Source organism: Rhamphochromis sp. 'chilingali' (assembly GCF_963969265.1).
Source record: "Rhamphochromis sp. 'chilingali' genome assembly, chromosome: 11".
Classification (NCBI taxonomy): Eukaryota; Metazoa; Chordata; class Actinopteri; order Cichliformes; family Cichlidae; genus Rhamphochromis; species Rhamphochromis sp. 'chilingali'.
Window position 1 is genome coordinate 17,267,896 of NC_137938.1, and position 18,794 is coordinate 17,286,689.

The 18,794-nt window shown below is 40.7% G+C and overlaps 1 protein-coding gene across 2 annotated transcripts; it reads left to right on the forward strand.

The window, feature by feature from the left end:
- Window positions 1-483: 483 nt before the first annotated feature.
- Window positions 484-16,184, forward strand: faxcb (failed axon connections homolog, metaxin like GST domain containing b). 2 transcript variants are annotated; one of them, XM_080896936.1, is made up of 7 exons: window positions 484-1,786; window positions 3,448-3,569; window positions 7,626-7,761; window positions 8,246-8,442; window positions 12,323-12,540; window positions 14,527-14,643; window positions 15,056-16,184. In XM_080896936.1, exons 1-7 carry the CDS (start codon window positions 1,751-1,753, stop codon window positions 15,373-15,375), a joined length of 1,146 nt encoding a protein of 381 aa, XP_080753062.1. In that variant the 5' UTR covers window positions 484-1,750; the 3' UTR covers window positions 15,376-16,184. The 2 variants fall into 2 exon arrangements, with proteins under 2 accessions (XP_080753062.1, XP_080753061.1); XM_080896935.1 differs by having other exon boundaries at window positions 1,721-1,786; window positions 3,061-3,569.
- Window positions 16,185-18,794: the final 2,610 nt, after the last annotated feature.

Sequence of the window (18,794 nt, forward strand, 5' to 3'; positions counted from 1 at the left end):
TAACAAAAAACAAACAAACATGATTTCGGGTTTTTAGATGTTAATATTAATTTATATTTTGTGTCCACAGAGGGGAGGGGCAACCATTTCCTGTGGGATTATAAGGGGTCTGGTCTCATGTGGAAGTATTACATAATACAGATCTCCCTCGTGCAGAGAATAAGTCATGCTTGCATGATGGTCTTAAAGAGACCAGAAATATGACTGTAGAACATGTGCAGAAGCTAACAGAGCACGCTGTGAGGACTGAGCACTACACCTATTTCAATTTCAGATATGTTGACATTTCACCGGTTTAAAAAAAATAAATGCTCTTTGTATATACATATTTTAAAAAGAACTCTCCCTCTCACCCTCTGGGGGGTGGTATGTGTGTGCTCCTCACGTTCAGGTCCTCTACCAGAGGCCTGGAAGTTAGAGTGCTCTGTGCAGTGTCTTAGCTGGTCCTTGGACTGCACTCTCCTGGATGGAGACCTTTGATGTTGTGCCTGGAATCTGCTCAAGCTAATTTTCCAGCTCCTTTATGCTTCTATTACCACTAGGACCACTTTGGATTTTACCTTCCACATCTGCTCCAGATGTTTCTTCAGCACCTGGTTCTCCATTTTCTTGTGCTCCTTCTTCCCGATGTTGCTGTCTGGTAGGATTACAACATCTATGACAACTGCGGTCTTCTGTTCCTTGTCAACAATCACTACAATACTGCTTGGTTTGCCAGCAGCTTCTATGTGGAAGTGGAAGTCCCACATGACCTTACTCCTGTTGTTCTCAACCACCTTTTGTGATTGAGGACTTGGGGACTTCTAGTCCATATGCAGCACAGATGTTCCTGTACGCTATCACAGCCACTTGGTTGTGCCTCTACATCTATGCAGTTCCAGCTTGCTTCTTACATCCTATTACTATATGTTGGATAGTCTCTGGGGCACCTTTGCACACTGTTCAACTTTGTTCCCTTTGTAGACTCAACCCTCTATCTGATGCCTAGAGCCTGTTCTTGTGCTGCTGTGTTAGAGACTCTGCACTGTGCTTTAAGTCTGTGTTGTGCCAGAAAAATGATTTCAGGAATTTGCCCCAAAATGATTGTCTATATTTAAACTGTTTTAAATGACTTGTCAACCCACAGTCTGTCAAACACATGACAAGCATGTCTCTTAAGAATGATATCAAGCCATTTTGAGCCAGAAATAAAACAGTCCTGTCACAAGGTAAGAAGCTGCAGTCGGTTTTTGGCAAAGTGACTTTTATGTATCCTATATTTATCTAGGTAAAGAGCGTCATTGCAATCAAAAATGTCTTTTTCACGAGCGATCTGGCCAAAAGTGCCATTTAAAAAAACAAAAAACAAAAAGTGTCATAAAGATGCTTCCTGGTGTCAAAGTCGTTTCCTCTATCTGCCGACAGTATCTCTATGTGTGTGTTTACTAAATGCCTTGCTCCAGCAGTGCCTGCTGTGTCATATTCCCAGGCTGGTTCAGCAGTAAACACCAATACACGCTCCTGCTGTAATGCGCGCTCCCGAGAGCCACGAGGCCGCGCGTTTAACTTGCCGTAGCCATGGCTGCGGTAAGCACTCACCCTCCTTCACTGACCTGACGGGGTCAGACAGCAGCAGGCAGGTAATTGGCACCAGGATGATACCGGCGGACACGTAACTACTGGATGTTCTTTTGTCCGAGTTGTCTACATCCTGTTCTCGGCATGCTCGACAAACAGATCTGGAACTCACCTGCTGGATTAAAGCGTCAGGATGAACGAAGTCTTCCACTTCCAAAGTTGCTCCAGAGTGAGTACTCCTTCCTATTAGTGCATTTACCACTAAGTTATACAGTTAGACTGTAAGTAGAGTCTATACCCACAGCACACCGCGGTCACAGCACAGTTGGCATAGTGGATTTGCAATCCGTGTCTTACTTTTCTCGTTTGCGTAATGTGCTTCAGTGTGATTGCACAAACACACTGCACTCCATAGAATTAGCAGTCTGTAGTAGCTGAAGCGGAGCAGTCAGTCGGTTGGAGGCCGCTTAAAATGTAGAAGCGGAGCAGAAGGGCTTATCATCATGTTTGGCTGCTGTTGGCCAATAGTTTGTTTTCGTGGTGGTGAGTGAGTCTCTGCGTTCAGGGGCTCGCCAGGGCGGGGTGGCTCCGATCCTCCACCGGAGAAAGACAATAGGCCGGCTGCATGAAGTAACCGGCATTTGATTAGACAGCAACGGAAGTTGCCCAACTTTGCCACAAAAATAAAAGGACTGGGTAATTCTTTTTTGCGTTTCTAGCCCTCTTTTTACCTTGATCTGATGATCAAAATGTACACTCCACTACACGTAATATGTGCTGTGAAAGTTATTAAGTTCTACAGGTGTTAATCACATAAGTTTCTTAGCAGCTCTATGCAGAACTTAATTAGATCAATTGCTTCTCTTTCTTGTAAACTCTCGTTTCTATGGTGGGGATTGGACAACATCTTTTTGCAAACCAAGTGTATCTGACTAAAGCTCTTTGAGAGACTCAAAAAAAACCCCAACAACCTGGAACTAAACATGTAGACGTAGCTTTGCACAATTCACAGTTCAGATTAATTCATGTTTATCTTAGTCTGTCCCTTGAGAAAAAAGGAAGCACCCATTAGTACCTCGAAACTTTGGTCAGATGGGGATCTGCCATATAAACAGAAAATAAGGGAATACATGATGGGCCTGCTTTAAGCTTTTTCCATTATTTGGAAGCAAAACAGCCAAATAATCTTTGGTCCCAGCTACTTTAATTTGTTTTTGCTAATAATAAATTAAACCTATTTATTTGGTCAGACAAATCAGATAATGATTCGACTACTTTTAAACGATTAAAACATTTCATGAACAAAAATGAATAATTTAGTTTATATCATGTTCAGATTTACGATAGAATTCCATTCACATGATATGTGATGGAAAACTAGCAATAACTAACAGCCACTGTGTACGGTTATTAAGAGCAGAAAATGTTATTTTGCAAGTAAAATATTAGGTGCAAAAAATGTAATTGTAACAGTGTGGACACTGACATTTATTTTGAAATTAGGGACCGGAAGTCGCGGTGTTGCCATTGTTATTCGCGCGATAATGCTGGGCAGATCCTGCGAAGGAAAGCGAGCTGGCTGCCGAGCCTCATCTCAGGGAGTGATGTTCCAGATATTTACCTTTTCCGCTTTCCTGGATCAATATTAGCCACACCGCCGCCATGCCGTAGACACAGCGCCGGGGGTCTCGATGAAGCCTAACGGGGACTGCAGCAGGGAGGACGCGGGGCGGCTGTAACCGAGGGAAGAGGATGTACTGGGCTGCTGGTTTCGCCTCTTCCCGGCCGTGTGTTGTTGAACTGGGGCGGAATCACAGCCTGCCCATCGGGCTGTGCGGCTCCGAGCAGCAGCAGTCGTTGTATGGCTATATCATCGCCTTTCCTCTGCAGGATTACGGAGGCATCATGTCGGTTTTGGGCTCGGACTCCTGGTGGAAGAAGACCCTGTACATCACCGGGGGGGCCCTGCTGGCTGCTGCAGCCTACCTACTGCATGAGCTGCTCGCCATCAGGTAGGGACGCGCAACATTCCTGAGCTCTTTATCATCTTTATCACCACCAGGTTTCTGTTTGTTTTTTTGTTTGTTTGTTTAGTATTTCTTTTGCCTCCCGGGGCTCACGTTTTGATCGCACCCACCCCCGCTGACAGTGACTGATGAGTGACACCGCATAAAGCATTATGGATACAGGAGTGTGTACATGGGGATGTGGTTCCTCTGCAGCTCTCGCGGGAAGAGGCTCTTGCTGAGGTTGCCGTCCCTCGTTTTCTCCTTCAAAGGACACGACACTAGGTGGAGACTTAAAAAAATAATTAATAAGCGAGTCACGCGTCCGCTTGTGTGCCAGTTCCCGTGCGGAACACATCGGCACCTGAGCGTGTCTAAACGAAGCGCTCCTCGGACGCTGCGGAATCAGCCTGACCTTTAATGAGCTGAGACACAGCAGCTGTCCGCGTCATTTACAGTTGTTTTCTACAATGAAAGCTGGTGATCAGTATGCGGTCACTGTAAGAGAGATTAACACGGGACTATTGTCAGAGCACAGACCGCCAGGCTGTGAATGGACGGATTATTTATTTTTTTCGGCCAGGCCAGTGCCAGGAAGTAAGAACATCCTGTTACAGTGGCCTGGTAGTTTCTGCTTTCACTCCCCCTCCTCGATCCACAAGCTGCGTGAACCGTGCATTTCGTGCAGAAACTCTGAATCACGTGCAGGCCGCTGAGGCTGGCCCCGCAGCCTGCCGGCGTCATCTGTCCGTGCCATGTGATGTATTGTTGGCAGAGCTGCTGCTACGACTAGTCAGCTTTTGTTCTCCTTTTCCCAGCTGAGAGATCTTTGAGAAGTTCTTTAAGTGGTTCCTCTGAGAGACGAAGCACCACAACGTGCATGGAAGAAGGACGGCATGCGTAGATCAGGCGTAATAATATGATGTCAGTTTCTCTGCAGATTTAGAATATTTTCAGCACCATGTAACTGTGGACAGCTACCAAGGAGACCTGCAAGGTTTCAGCACCACAGTCAGCTCAAGTTTATTTATTTAGCATCACAACCAACAACTCCTAGCCACCACTGTGACAATAGAGAGGAAGAGCTCCCTTTAAACAGGAAGGAATCTCCAGCAGAGCAAAGTTTAGGAAAATCAAAAATATTTGCTCTGATCTCAGCCGCAAACAGGTCAAACCACAAGCTATGGGAGAGACTAGACAAAAGTTAATGGCATGCACTAGATTTATTTAAAAAAAACAAAAACATGGGGAGTGAAAAAAGGTGAGTGTAGTTTGTAGCTGCCTCCACCAGTGTATGAATGTGAGAGTGAATGAATAGTGGTATTGTAAAGTGCTTTGGGTGCCTTGAAAAGCGCTACATAAATCCAATCCATTATTATTATTATTATTAGTAGAAATGTTTAGTGCATCATGGGAAGTCCCCACTGCAGCCTTAGCCTGCCTTAGCCCTAACTACAAACGTTATGAAAAAAATAAGAATTTGTCGTCATGCAAGCATGAATTTATATTTTCTGCAGAATGTGGTTTACTGAAAATAAGCAAGGCCTTCCCTGAGAGAAAATAAAAGGCTTGTTTGGATGGCAGCATACGTTGCCTCAAAGCACACAATGCACACAACCACAGATGCTGGCACTGAAATATGGACTGATAGTAGATTGAGGGATTGCTCTTTTCTTTATATTTTAGGATGGAGCATCCATGACAGTTTAATCTCATAAGTTGTGAAACACTCAACCAGCTGTGTGTTGTTGTTTTTTTTTTTTTTTAAACAATCTTTTGTTGACTTGGGGTTTTTGAAACATGTTGCTGATATTAAATTAGAAATGAACATATTATTTTTTAGAATATAATAAAATATAAACTCTGTACTATCCTGTAAAAACAGATTTGTATTTAGTTTTTGTTTAGATAACATCCAGCCTGGAATGGGGTCAAGTTGCCAATTACATGGAATCAGTTTCTGATAATACGGTAATTAACTGTGATCAAGTGTTACAGTGATAAATTGTTCACAGTCAAATATCTGTTGTTACAAATGAATTCGTGTGACTTAGTGATTCGCTTGCTTAGCATCGTCAAGCTAACTGTGTCCAGTATTGGATGGTTTTTCGTTTTGTTTTGTTTTTTAACGATGTATTTATTGAGTTGTTTTATATTGCAAAAGTTCAGCTGATTTCATGTGAATTTGCTCCGCTAACCTTATCTAATGCTGGTGCTACATGATATGAGCTCTCTTATTGTAGTGTTTCCAGAGTATTTTAATTTATTTAATAAAATATAGATATTTGGTGTCCCTTTATTGATACAATAGTGCCATGCAAAATATTGCTCTATCATTTTTTTTCTGTCACTCTAAAAGTGGCCTGGGTAAAAAATTTTATTTTACTTATTTTTGTCTTAATGTACAGAAATACGTTTTTTTCCCCTCTGAATAATTAAAAAACGACATCATGTTGTAATGTGATCGTAAAATAGGATAGAACTCAAAAGAAAAGCAACCATAATCTATAATATAATTTCCACAAACCTAACTCTAAAAAAGGATGGTTAAAAGTGGAGTAAGTGTTGTCAGACCGCTTTGCAGTTACACAAATTTATTCAAATATAGGGAGCAGTGGTCAGTGATAAAAGAGATGCTAAACGGAGCAGATGGGGTCTGTGTGTGTGTGTGTGTACCTGAGATGATGCCTAAAAGCTTCTTCAGGAATAGAAATAGATGCCCAGATGAATGTGTAACGTGATTAGGAAAGCGGTGTAGTAAAATCAGATTAGATGTAGTTTTTTTTCCCTGTGCTGATGTGTTAGGTGTAGTTTTATTTCTCTGGTTGCAAAAAAGGTCTTAACTCTAATTGCCATATTAGATAGCATTGAGACACTCCTCAACTACAATTTTAGCACGGTAATAGCAGTGTAGGAATACCACCAACATCCTCCCTGCACAATTGCATTCTAGCTTATTATTATCTTAAGTGTCTTTAGACAGCAGGCCTACAGTACAGTGGGAGGAGAGATGACTCATTTAGTCAATATTCTGACTTATAACTGAAGCTCTTAATACCCCTCGGCTAATACAGTGGAGCAGTGTAAATACAACTTTGTGGATTTTAAGCCTTAGGTAGCTCAGCTGCTCCTTGTTTCACAGAACGATCTATCAAAGTGGAAATAAAATTTCTAGTCTTGACAATCACTTAAAGAGTTTTAATGGAGTATAATAACAGCTAGTGATGCCAGTATATCTCAAAACACTTAAAGTCACTTGAAGTACAGACTCATTATGTAAAAGTTAGTGACCTCAGTGTGAATAAAGAAAGTGTTGTTTTTTTGGTTCCTTTTAATACTTATTTTCATTTATTGTTAGTTTTATTTCTTGTATATGTTATTGTTTATTTTATTTATAGTTTTCCATGTTTTACTGTTATTTATATTATTTTTTTTCCTTTTTGTTTAATATGTTTGTTTAAATCTTGATGTTGTCTTTCAACAGGAAAGCACTTTGGTCAGCTGTGTTGTTTTTCTGAAGTGCTCTATAAATAAAGTTGGATTGGGATTCATTGGAATTGTTTAACATAATAATTTTTTTTTTTTAAACTTGCAAAGAAAACAGAACTCGGCACGAATAGTGTGTCACCGTGCTAGAAAGAAACTGCAGGTGTGACCTACTCCTCACAGGGAGGTTGGCCAGAGCCTGAAGCTGAACTCAAAGTCCTGTTTTCTGTCCAGATGCTGAGTTACGTTTGGTTTTATCTCACTGGCCCCACTGCACCAATTGACCCTGAAAACAGGTGGAAAAACCGGTTGATTTCGGCTTCGCTGGGTTAAAATGAAACATTTTTAGGCAGTTTTTCCTCTTGGTATCTATGCATAGTTGGAAAGGCTCGAGACACCAAAGCATACTTTCATCCACACAGAATAGATGAAAGTATGCTGTTAACGTTAACACTGGCACAAAATGTACAAAATGAGACAATGTTAGCGAGTTTAAGAATGGTCTTTAAAGAGGTATAACGTTTACAGGTACAACATTTATTCATTGAGTTTCCCCCACCTTTGGTTTCTATGTAGGAAGGAGCAGGAGTTGGACTCCAAAGACGCCATCATCCTCCATCAGTTTTCCAGGCCAAAGAATGGTGTGCCCAGCCTCTCGCCCTTCTGCCTCAAAATAGAGACGTATCTGCGGATGGCGGATCTGCCCTACCAGGTGATAACAGAGAGGGGAGGGGGGTGTTTCTGCCTCTGAAGAGTTGAAGTTGTTTTTCTCTTCAGCCATTAATAGCTACTTCTGTTGCACAGCCTTAATGTCTCTCTTCCATCAGCATCAACACTGGGTAGCACAAGCTAATGGCAGCTTAGAAATGGGGTCCCATTTGTCAACAGCTTCCATATAAGGACAAAAACAATGAAAGCTGTTGGACGTGACGGAGTTGAAGATCTTAAGATTTTAGTTGTTAATGACCATCTTGGTTGCAAAAAATGGATGCAATGAGGAAGACTGGGTCTGACTTTGAAACCACATGCTTATTATGGATGATGACTTGTGATTTACAGCTTGTTAGTCAATGATTGTGTAGTTTCATGCCACAAATAAGTCTCCATTTTCACATAGGTCTACAGTCTCTTTGTTTTGTTAATAAAATGTACACACAGCCCAGGAAATTCATGTGCAAAGTTGTTTCCCTTTGCAGAACTACTTTGATGGCAGGCTATCTCCGCAAGGTAAGATGCCCTGGATCGAGTACAACCACGAACAGGTGTCGGGGTCAGAGTTTATAGTGGACTTCCTGGAGGAGAAGCTGGGTGTGAACCTCAACAAGAACCTCACCCCACAGGAGATAGCTGTGTCCCGCGCTGTCACCAAAATGGTTGAGGAACACCTCTACTGGTAAGTAAGTCGTATAGGTATACAGTGCTTTAGCTGTGCCTTTGAAAGGCTTTTAAGAGCTAAGACTTCAGGCACTTTAAATGGAAAAGCCACTGTCAGATCATTTTAAAGACCAAAAGCAGTTCTCTGTTTCTACAGTTTGATTTAATTATTGCACTTGAGGGGTGAAATTATGTGGTGCTGAGTTGATTATGTAATTTTGTGTGTATGCATTCATATTTAAATGCACACTTTAATGTGCTCAGTGCTAAACCATATGAGGAACCGCCTACACGGATCCTCCCGGGAAAAAAAGGTCCAATTTATTTTAGCAGCAAGAAAAAAAAAAAAGACACACTGCAGATTTATTCTAAAAACAAAAAAGTAAGATTATTTGTGCATTGTTTGTGCAGCTTTTCAGCCCAGGCTGTGATATCTGCCATCCTTCGCAGCAGTGAGTCACTCCAGGATCACTGGGGGAGAGACATGCTGCTAGGAAATCGTTTTCCACACTCCATCTACACCGAGAGGAGTGTTTTCCATTACCTAAAAGCTCTATCTCTCTTTCTCTAGCCATCCCCCTCACAAAGGCGCACGCACATACACACACTAACTCGGTTTGATCCATGTGGTATGGCCTATTGCTCTCTATATAATAATTTTAGAACACAATTTGAACTACTCATTGGTTTTAGTTCACTTATAAAAAAGGAACAACGGATGGAACAATTTGCTGGCTTTGTGTTATAAACTGAATCTGCTCCATTTCTCAAAAAGCAGCAGAGGTCATTCATGTAATCTACATTCACGCTCCCTCCCGTCTTGTCTCCTTGTGTCACCTCCCTGCTCCTCTTCCTCTGCTTGTCCATGCACCCTGCACCAAGTTTGGACCCACATATAGACCTATTGAGTGAATTATTTATTTCAGGGAAGGGCAGCATGACAGCGTGCTGCTCTTTGTGTACTGAGACACAGCCTAGAGATAGATTTGGTTAGATCGTGCACACAGAGAGTTGCCTTCCTGATTCATAGTGGCATGGTTATAGAGCAGAAAATGTTCTCAAAGCTAGCTTTACTATTATATACTCATTTATTTTGCTGTGCTTTTTAAAAATACAAATCTGTTAATAACTCTGTAATACCAGAAAAGGATCACTCAACTATACTTTAAAGTAGACATACACAGACAACTAGTGTTAGCAGCTGTGATCCAGTGAATGTCAAAGAGGAATTTCAAGAGTAAAACTGGGCATAAATACAACTTTAAATTGAGATTAACCTTATGCTGGATATTTAAATGTCCAACTGTTTGCAAACACAGCAGGTATAACCGCGGATTAAAGGGGGATTCGGCAGGAGGAGGAACTCTAAGATGGGCTGTAACACATCTATGGTGAAAAGAATGAGTTAGAAATAAGTCACGCAGTAAAATGATTTGTTTCGTGAGCTCCATTGGACTTTTCTTTGTGTGCAGGCTGTGATTGGCTGACTTGGGCTGCTGCTCTGATATTCACTGCTCTTTGTGGATTTAGCCAGCAAAGTTCACTAAAATACTGTATAAGTAGATGTTTCATAAGCTTTATGGCTAAATGGCCCCAACTCCTAGACACTATAAAGCTAGTATAAAAGCCATAGTTCACAGAGTGAATCTAATCGGCATCATTACCCATCATTACCAAAATGATCCCTGCCACCCTCGGTGTAACCAGTCCGATGTACTGTTTAGCCTGCACTAAACCGCCAGGTATTCCCATGCAACCCTTGAATAACACTGTTTGTTTGACAAGAGGTTTCAAAAAATGTAATTTAGTACAGCATCAGACATGTATCTGATTATAAAACTCTAAAATCAATGAGGGCATTACATGTAAGATTTAAATTTCCTGTATGGAAACTTTCTTGTATTGAGCAGCCAGAACTTTTGAAAACAGTCATCCTTCATCCATCCATCTTCCTCTCTTTCTTGCATCCTTCTCCATCTGTCAGGATCACACATTAGCATTTTTTTCTCTCCCTGGGAAATACTGCAACTGCAGCTTTATCTTGAAAATGCAGTTTGTGGCGAACTGCACAGAAACATTTGCAAAGGTTGCATTTGAAATTACCTGGGGATTAAAAATACTCTATTTATGCTTGCTCCTCTTCTGGTTTGTTTGTTTGTTTGTTTGTTTAAAGAATACAGACACTTTGGACATCAGATAATATAACAGGAAGTAGCATTTGGCCAATGGATAGTCCCCACTCTGAAAATTAATATAACCCAGATTCTTTAATTCAGTTTCTATTGAGCAACCAGTCACATACAGCAGAAAAATGACAGAGGCCAGGCACTGGCCTTTAGATGAACTGAGGGGTAAAAGCTCTAACCCATGTAGGTAGAAACATGTAGGTCTCCCCTGCACTTGTACTATTATCAACAAACAGCTTGGCTGTCATTGAGTTCTGTTGTTGAGCCAAAAAAAAAAGAAAAAAGCACCAAGCCCAACTTCTTCACTTCTTCAGACTTTTTCAGATCATAAACAGAAAGAAAAAAAAGTCCTACAGTGTGAAAAGTCCAAGTGTGTAAGAATGTAACAGCTTAATCATAGTATCTGGATACACAGACAACTTATGCAGAACAGAAGCAACAAATGTATGAAATACCAGAGTTGCTGTTTTCATTGTCTTTGTTTTATGGAGTGAATTCATGTGAAACATTTGTCCTTTGGTGGTTTCACAAGGGATTTTGAGGGTTTGAGTTGGGTTTGTTTGCTTGTAAATAAACAGGATTTGTTGGACCACAGTGTGAGAAAAATCTCAATATAGAGATACACTATATGCTGCCATTTCTGCAGCATTGCTTTCTTTTCATGAGTAACTGTAAGTTGCCGGTGCTTTGCAGCAGTAGGCGTCTATATTTTATCACGAGCAGCAGGAACGGATTCCAGGCATTTCTTTCAACCCTCAGGCCGACAGTTTGAAGGGCTGAATATACGATGTTGTGTTCTGGCAGCAAGTGAATGGGTGGAGCACTTTTATTGATTAAGTTGAGGCTAATTGTCATTAGACATAAAGCTTTACGATGCAGTGGCTGGACCTTTCATTAAACACTTTTATTGGAATCCCACTCTAATTCACTTTGACTCAGCATCATAGAGTAAAATATTACTGTTGGTCCTTTGTAAAATTCTGGTTTGCCACCATATTCAGTTTTAAAAATACAGCACTAGACTGGAGAGATGAATAAACATGGCTCTTCTTTCTTGTATTAGTGTAGTTTTTGGTTTTACTTGAAACGGATCTAATGATTTACAGATCTTTAATACAACACAACATGACAATGTTTCTGCAAAGCAGGGGTGAAAATGCCAAAGTGAACACAGACACGCAGTCACTGAACTAACTAAATAAGATTTAAGCATTAAGGCATTAAAGCTGTTTTTCCTTGTTTTTGCTTTATTTATCTCCTTTAAAAACAGCAGTATGAACAAAAACATGCTTTTGGAGAACTGTTATATCCCTAACCTTTTGTATGTGATAATTTTATGTTTAAATATGTGTGCTAATATTGATGGTGTTATACCTTCTAGCATGTTCTTGGTACATGAATTGTATGCTGAGTGGGATAAGGTTTTTTGGCTGTGTAGAAATCATTTTGTATGTTCAACTATAAATGATACAAATGAACTGATGGCTCAAAGACTCAGTTTCAAATGCGGTTTGTTCTTTTTTGAAAAGACCACGATGATTTTAGACCAACATTTGGAATACTTTTTGATCTTGAGCTAAGTAAGTACAGGAAGAGTGTAAGAAACTGACAGACTGTAGGTGTAGCTGAGGCTCACTTTTGATTTAGAGGAGTAGCTTTTTGCCAGCCAGTGTAATCGTAACACAGTGTTGTCTACATTGTGTTTTCCTTCAGGACAATAGCCTACTGCCAGTGGGTGGATAACCTGGAGGAAACACAGAAGCTGCTGGCGATGAGTGGGCCTCTGAGTGACACGCTGAAATGGATGCTTAGCCACCTGAATGGTGGCATGGTGCGGCGGGAGATGTACGGCCACGGCATCGGACGCTTCTCCAAGGAGGAGGTCTACACACTGATGGAGAAGGACATGAGGACACTGGCCACTCTACTGGGTACGGACGCCTGTTCAGTAGAACTAAGACTAACCTCATCAGGACTGTGGTTATAGAGCGATACGCTAATGCTGTTATGCAAGCTGATAATGGAGCTAGTGTTATTTCTTTTTTCCATTGGCTGCAATGAAAATACATGAATTTGTTACTGTGAGCTGATATTTCTCAAAATATTCACAAGCTCCTCTTAATTGGTTTATATTTATCAGAACAAAATGTCATTTATCTGCATTTTTGCACTTGAATTTTATTGAGGTACAGACAGTAATAAATGAAAACAGAACGTTCTGGATGTTAGCTGGAGGGATGCAATATAAGTGTGTTTAGAATAGTGCTTTGCATCGATCTGCTTGTGTCATTACAGCGAACAACAGCTTGTATAAAATGGAAAAGTCATTCCCGAGTGAAAACATTGGTACACTCCACAACCATCTGGCTTCCGTCTTTTAATGTTTGTTACACACAAGTACCAGAAGTGTTCATCTAAAATCTGGCATTTTAACCAGAAGAGCTGATTTCCCAACTTCAAAATGAAATTAGTTTACTTTGAAGTTTGCTCTCTGAAGGGCAAGAAAAGCACACAAATACTTAGCATTGATGATGATGTGTATAAGAGCAGGGATTCCCAACCAGGAGAGATGTCAGCAGCTGCCTGGGGTACTCAAAGATCACAGAGTATTTCCACTTATTTGAAAAATGTATGAATAAATTGAACAAATTTAAAAACAAAAGTAAAAAGAAGTTCATTTCAGTTTTATTTATATAGCACTAAATGACAAGTTTCAAGGCGTTTTATATTAAAGTAAAGACCCAACGATAATAAAGAGAAAACCCCAACAATCAGACAACCCCCTATGAGCAAGCACTTGGCAGAGTTGGGGGGAAAAAAAACATCCAGCAGAGCCAGGACAAGTTGGGGGTGAGGGGAGGGAGACGAGACAAAAGACACACTGTGGAAGACAGGCAGAGATGAATAATAACCGATGAAGAGAAGGCAGTATGGGAGAAATATGCTCTGTCTTTCTAGTCAGTGTTAGCACTCTCTGCAGCAGTTCAAAATGTGCTCGGTGAAATGTGTTTAGGTGGGGGGGAAAAGTATCCAAAAACAACCGTGAACTAAGATTTAGTGCTAGTGATAGATCATTTTGTATTGTAATCTTAAAATAAAGCCGTTCACACACCTGATGCATCAAATTTGTACTGATATTTCATACATTAAGATGGATATTGAAATGGTAAAATAATACTATTTTACCTCAGGCACACAGCTAGACACTGCTCTGGCTCTTTGAAATGATTTCTGTCTCCTCAGATGTGATACTGACTCTGCTAACAAGAGCTTAAACTGCCCCACTGACATCCTATATGTATAAACATTACATGACCAGCTCATATCCCAAGAATTCGGAATATAACATTTTTTTCCCAGCACACTCAGTGTGCAAAGGTCTTAATGATAAACATCTCAAAAAGTGAGCTAAAGGTAGTTCATGAAGTCAGTTAGTGCATCAAAAAAGCTCAAAGTAAAGCGAAAACTGTTGGTTTACAAACACCTTCTGCCAGTACAAGTGGAATGAAAATCATCTGTAGCAAGAAAGCTTTCAACAACACAGATGGAATGAGTTGCAGAGTTGAAAAAGGAGTACTTTAATTTGGTTTTTGATATCTATTATGTGTCTGTGTGTGTGTGTTTGGTTACTTTGTTTCTGTTATTGATTTGCAGCAGGTAAATCATCACTGTAAAAACTGATTTGTTTTAAAGTCTTCTCAGCTCTGCATTAACATGCCACAGCAGATTACTAACAGCCAACATGCCAGTACTGGTGAACAGGGACAGTATCAGCTGGCCAACTTGTTGCTTCATCGCTGCTTATTAATGTTACTAATAGTTTTAATTTAACCATCTTTAGCTGCACAGTGCTGTGGAAGTTCTCGTATATTCCCTTTATCGTTGCTTGAAATTGCTGTTTGTTTTCTGTCTTGCAGGAGATAAGAAATACTTCATGGGGTCTAAGATGTCAACATTAGATGCTACAGTGTTTGGGCATCTAGCTCAAGCCATGTGGACTTTACCTGGAACACGACCAGAGCAACTTATCAAAGGTCAGAGGATCTATTCAGTAATTGCAAATCAACACATACATGCTGTATTTTATCACAAGTTTTTGTATATTACCTTGTCCTTGCAAAATTTAAGCATACTTGTGAGATGTTTTCACTGGTGCATTTTTATGTGTAGTCCACTAGATGGCAGTGCTGTTCTGCTGCAGTGCAGTGCTGCTTACACAAGCTCAGAGAGCAGCTTTAAAGTCTCACACAGGAAACACTGAAGTCTTTTTATCTTTTCAGAGAACAGCATCAGAGCTTGATTCTGTGTTTTAATCCATAATTTGTGATCAAGGTGATTGTGGGAAGAAAACCGGACACAAGAAAAGACTAACAAAGGCAGTAAGCACCTGTGATACCACCTGCTGGTTTCTTCTCTGTCTTCAAAAAGATTTACATGTCTCCACAGGAGAGCTGATCAACTTGGCCATGTTCTGCGAGCGGATGCGGAGGAGGTTCTGGCCCGAGTGGTTTGTTGAGGTGGAGGATTTTTACTACGACGGAGACAGCGAGAGCAGCAGCGGGGGCACCCCCACGGGCCTGCTGGACTTCGGCCTCTTCTCCAGGACTGACACGCTGGACGACAGCGATGGCAGCAGCCACTCAGCCGGACGCACGCACACACATTCCCCCGACTCTGACCGCTCGCTATTTGATTCGGACGTGGGCACAGGGTCTGACAATGATGCTCAGTTTAAAGAGGAGTCAATGCCAGACCTGGAAGTTTGACCTAGGCAGACTGAGACTGACCGAAGGCTAGAACAGTCGGTGCTACAGGCTGCTGTGTGGTTTTGCTTAAATAAATCTGGCTGGAACGATGTGTCCAAGCAGCAGCTCACACACAGCTGAAAGAACTATTCCAGCTCCTCCACCTGTAATGCCCAGCATGTTACAACTTCCCAATGGGCAGACTGGGCGTTTGTATGCGGACGATGCAAAATAAACCTTACAAAACATGCAACTGTACAGTCAGTTCCCTCCCGTAACGTCAGAACTGTCCCTGTGACAGTTCCTCTTTGCCTTATTTGTCTCATCCTAAGATGCAGAAGCTAGCGCGAAAGGTTAACACACAAAGGAACCATCTCATGAAGAGCGCGTTGGCAACAGAAGAGTGCTACAGACATGACAGGTGGCACTTCACTTGCTATGAAATGATGCAACTAATCACCACTCTGCCGTGTGTCATAACGCACAAAACCACTGAAACAGGTGGAGATTGAAAAAGGAACAGCTGCCATGTCTCTGCTGTTAGCCATCCGTGTGCTGAGGAGTAAACACAGATGACATTGAGCATCAGTCCGTGCATTAAGTTGACCCTAAAGTCATTTTCCTCATGCTCCCTCATGCTTCTGTATGTGGTGAAAAAAAGTAATTCAATCATTTTGTCTAAAAGCCCAGATACACTTACTGTATAGGCCTGTTGAACAGAAATCAGGAGGTAAGGTTTGTGCCTATTTCTTCTGCAAGCTTCATCCTATTTTCTGCCCAGTAAGTAATTATCTGCCTGCACTTTGTTATTGTTGAACTTGGAGAGTTTGGGGGGGGGGGGGGGGGGGGTGTTGTTGTTGTCGGGTCTTTTTTTTTTTTTTGGTTTTTTTTTTTTGTAGTTTCTTCCAAACTTCTTGTGGTCTTATCGAAGAGCTGCAGTTCTTGTATTTGACCACTAGATGGAGTCAGCAGTCCGCCTGTTGCCTTCTACATCAAGGTCACTCCAGACTAAGGACGTGCAGTACATTTAACACAAGAAATGTCCACTTCTTTGCTAAATCTCCCATTCATACGTAGCGCGCGCGCTTGTGTGTGTGTGTGTGTGTGTGTGTGTGTGTGTGTGTGTGTGTGTGTGTGTGTGTGTGTGTGTGTGTGTGTGTGTGTGTGTGTGTGTGAGAGAGAGAGAAAGATACTGCATCCTACAACTTAGCGCAGCAACAACTCACCCTCAGCGCTCAGAACATTGAGACAAATGGGTGAAACTCCTTTGCGACATTTTTTTGTTATGATATAATTTATTATCAGTGCCACTTGATATTATTCTTTCTACAATAATTTATTTTTTGTTAAATATATACATATATTTAATGTTATTTCTTTTTCTTATTGCTCTCAAAGAGAGATCTTAATTTGCACTAGTGGAAATTTAATTTTCACCTCATTTCAGTCGGAGGAGTCAGCTGTGAAGGCACAGAATGGAGACTGAATGACGCTGATAAAGATCAAGCTGCAGTGGACTGTGCTGCTCATGTCGGCTGCGCATATGCGAATGTTACCGGGTGTGAATGTCATCAGTGAAGCAGCTGATAAAGTGTTTGCAGACCGGACTGAGTCAGAATACCAAATGAAAAGGAAGCGACTATAGCTTGGTGGAAAATCTTGATTAAAATGTGGACCAAAGTGTCTGGGCCGGGGGGAGCGTTCGTTTTTGTCTGTCACGTTAAGCTCGCTGGAAGTGCTCGTAATGAAAATGTGATGGCTTTTAAAAACTGACTATGGTACATAAAAAGTAAGTGTGACTTGCATTAAAGGGTCTACAAACCCTGATTATAAACTTTTTTTTTTCTCCTCACGAGTGGCACTAAACCGTGCAGATAGTTTTGTTTTGAATTCTCCAGGCTCGGAGTCTCTTTTCTTATTTCGCTCCACGAGATTAATGGAGTTTCATTTTAATTCCTGGAAAAATTAAAAAAAAAATCTTCATTCAGCTGGCTGGATAGATGGTCAGAGTTGCCAGATTCATTAGTTTTTATTTCACAGAAAGAGGAATAAATAAAAAGTAAATGAACAAAATATGAGATGGTTAACTTAAACACTTATTAGCCTAGAATCTTACAGTGCAAACAGGTTTCATAGGTTATATTCACGTGCTGGCAAAAAAAGGGCCCAAATCAGATTCCTTTGCTTAAATACCACTCGTGTTTCTTCACAAAAGCACAAATCACAGAAATCTGCTTTCTTTTTTTCAATTCTTTCATATGGAGCCCTGAAATACAGAGTTTTTTATTCAGTGAAAATCAGAATCCAACCACTCCGGGCTCCAACACTGCCTCCACGCCTCAATATGAAGCTAGGAGTTACTGTACCACAAAAAGCCACGATCTTTCTCTTCGTCCTCTCTGATTAGCCGGCCACTTCTGCACATCAACTTAAAAGTGAACCGGTAAACGCATTTTTTCGGCCTCTTGTCGCTTCTGTGTAAAAGTACGATGCACGGGACGCTGTTACACATGCGTCTCACTGTTTTTCTGATATTGGCTAAGAGAGGAATGCAAAAAAAAAAAAAAAAGTGCCAAACAAACTCATCGGAGGATTAAACCAGAATTTCTGCATAGGGCCTTGGAGTGTGAACCCAGCCTTCAGATGTCTGTCACAAAAATCAATTGACTTGTAAATCATTCAAATTAAATATTAAAGCTAATAAGATGACCTTTGATTTTTGCATGTTTTCGAAACATTTTTGAACATATTTTACCTGTCACCAAAAAAAGTTTTTTTTGAGCAACTATCAGACATTTCTGCAGAATTATTAAAAGCTGTTGGTAACTTCTTCTTTTTTTTTTTTCCAGAAAAGGATCCATTTATTTTTCTAATGCAAACAGAGTCGTGTTGCATTTTTCCCTCAGATCTACAAAGAGGCACAGCACCTCTCCGGTGATTGTTTTGGTCGCGCAGGCTGCAACTTAACTGCTTTTTGTTAAGTCTCACTGCTCTCATTAGTGTCATTCTAAGAAGCAGCTGGCAGCTTTTTAGCTCTAGACAAACTGCTTAGCACCATATGACACTAATAATGACAGCAACTTGCTGGTGATCATAATTGAGCTTATTTAGCAAGTAAAGAGCTAAAATTTCCTTCAGAAGCTGGAGACCAAACCACTGATAAATTTGAGTGAGTACTGTAGTTATATCAGACAGCCAGGAATGCCAATTGAACAACAATGCTCTAAATCTCTCTGAGCAAGTGTATATGTATATATATATATGTGTGTGTGTGTGTGTGTGTGTGTGTGTGTGTGTATATATATATATATATATATATATATATATATATATATATATATATATATATATATATATATATATATATATATATATATATATATATATATATATTGTTAGCTTACTGGATTAATATTAAACATGTCCACCTTTCTAATAAT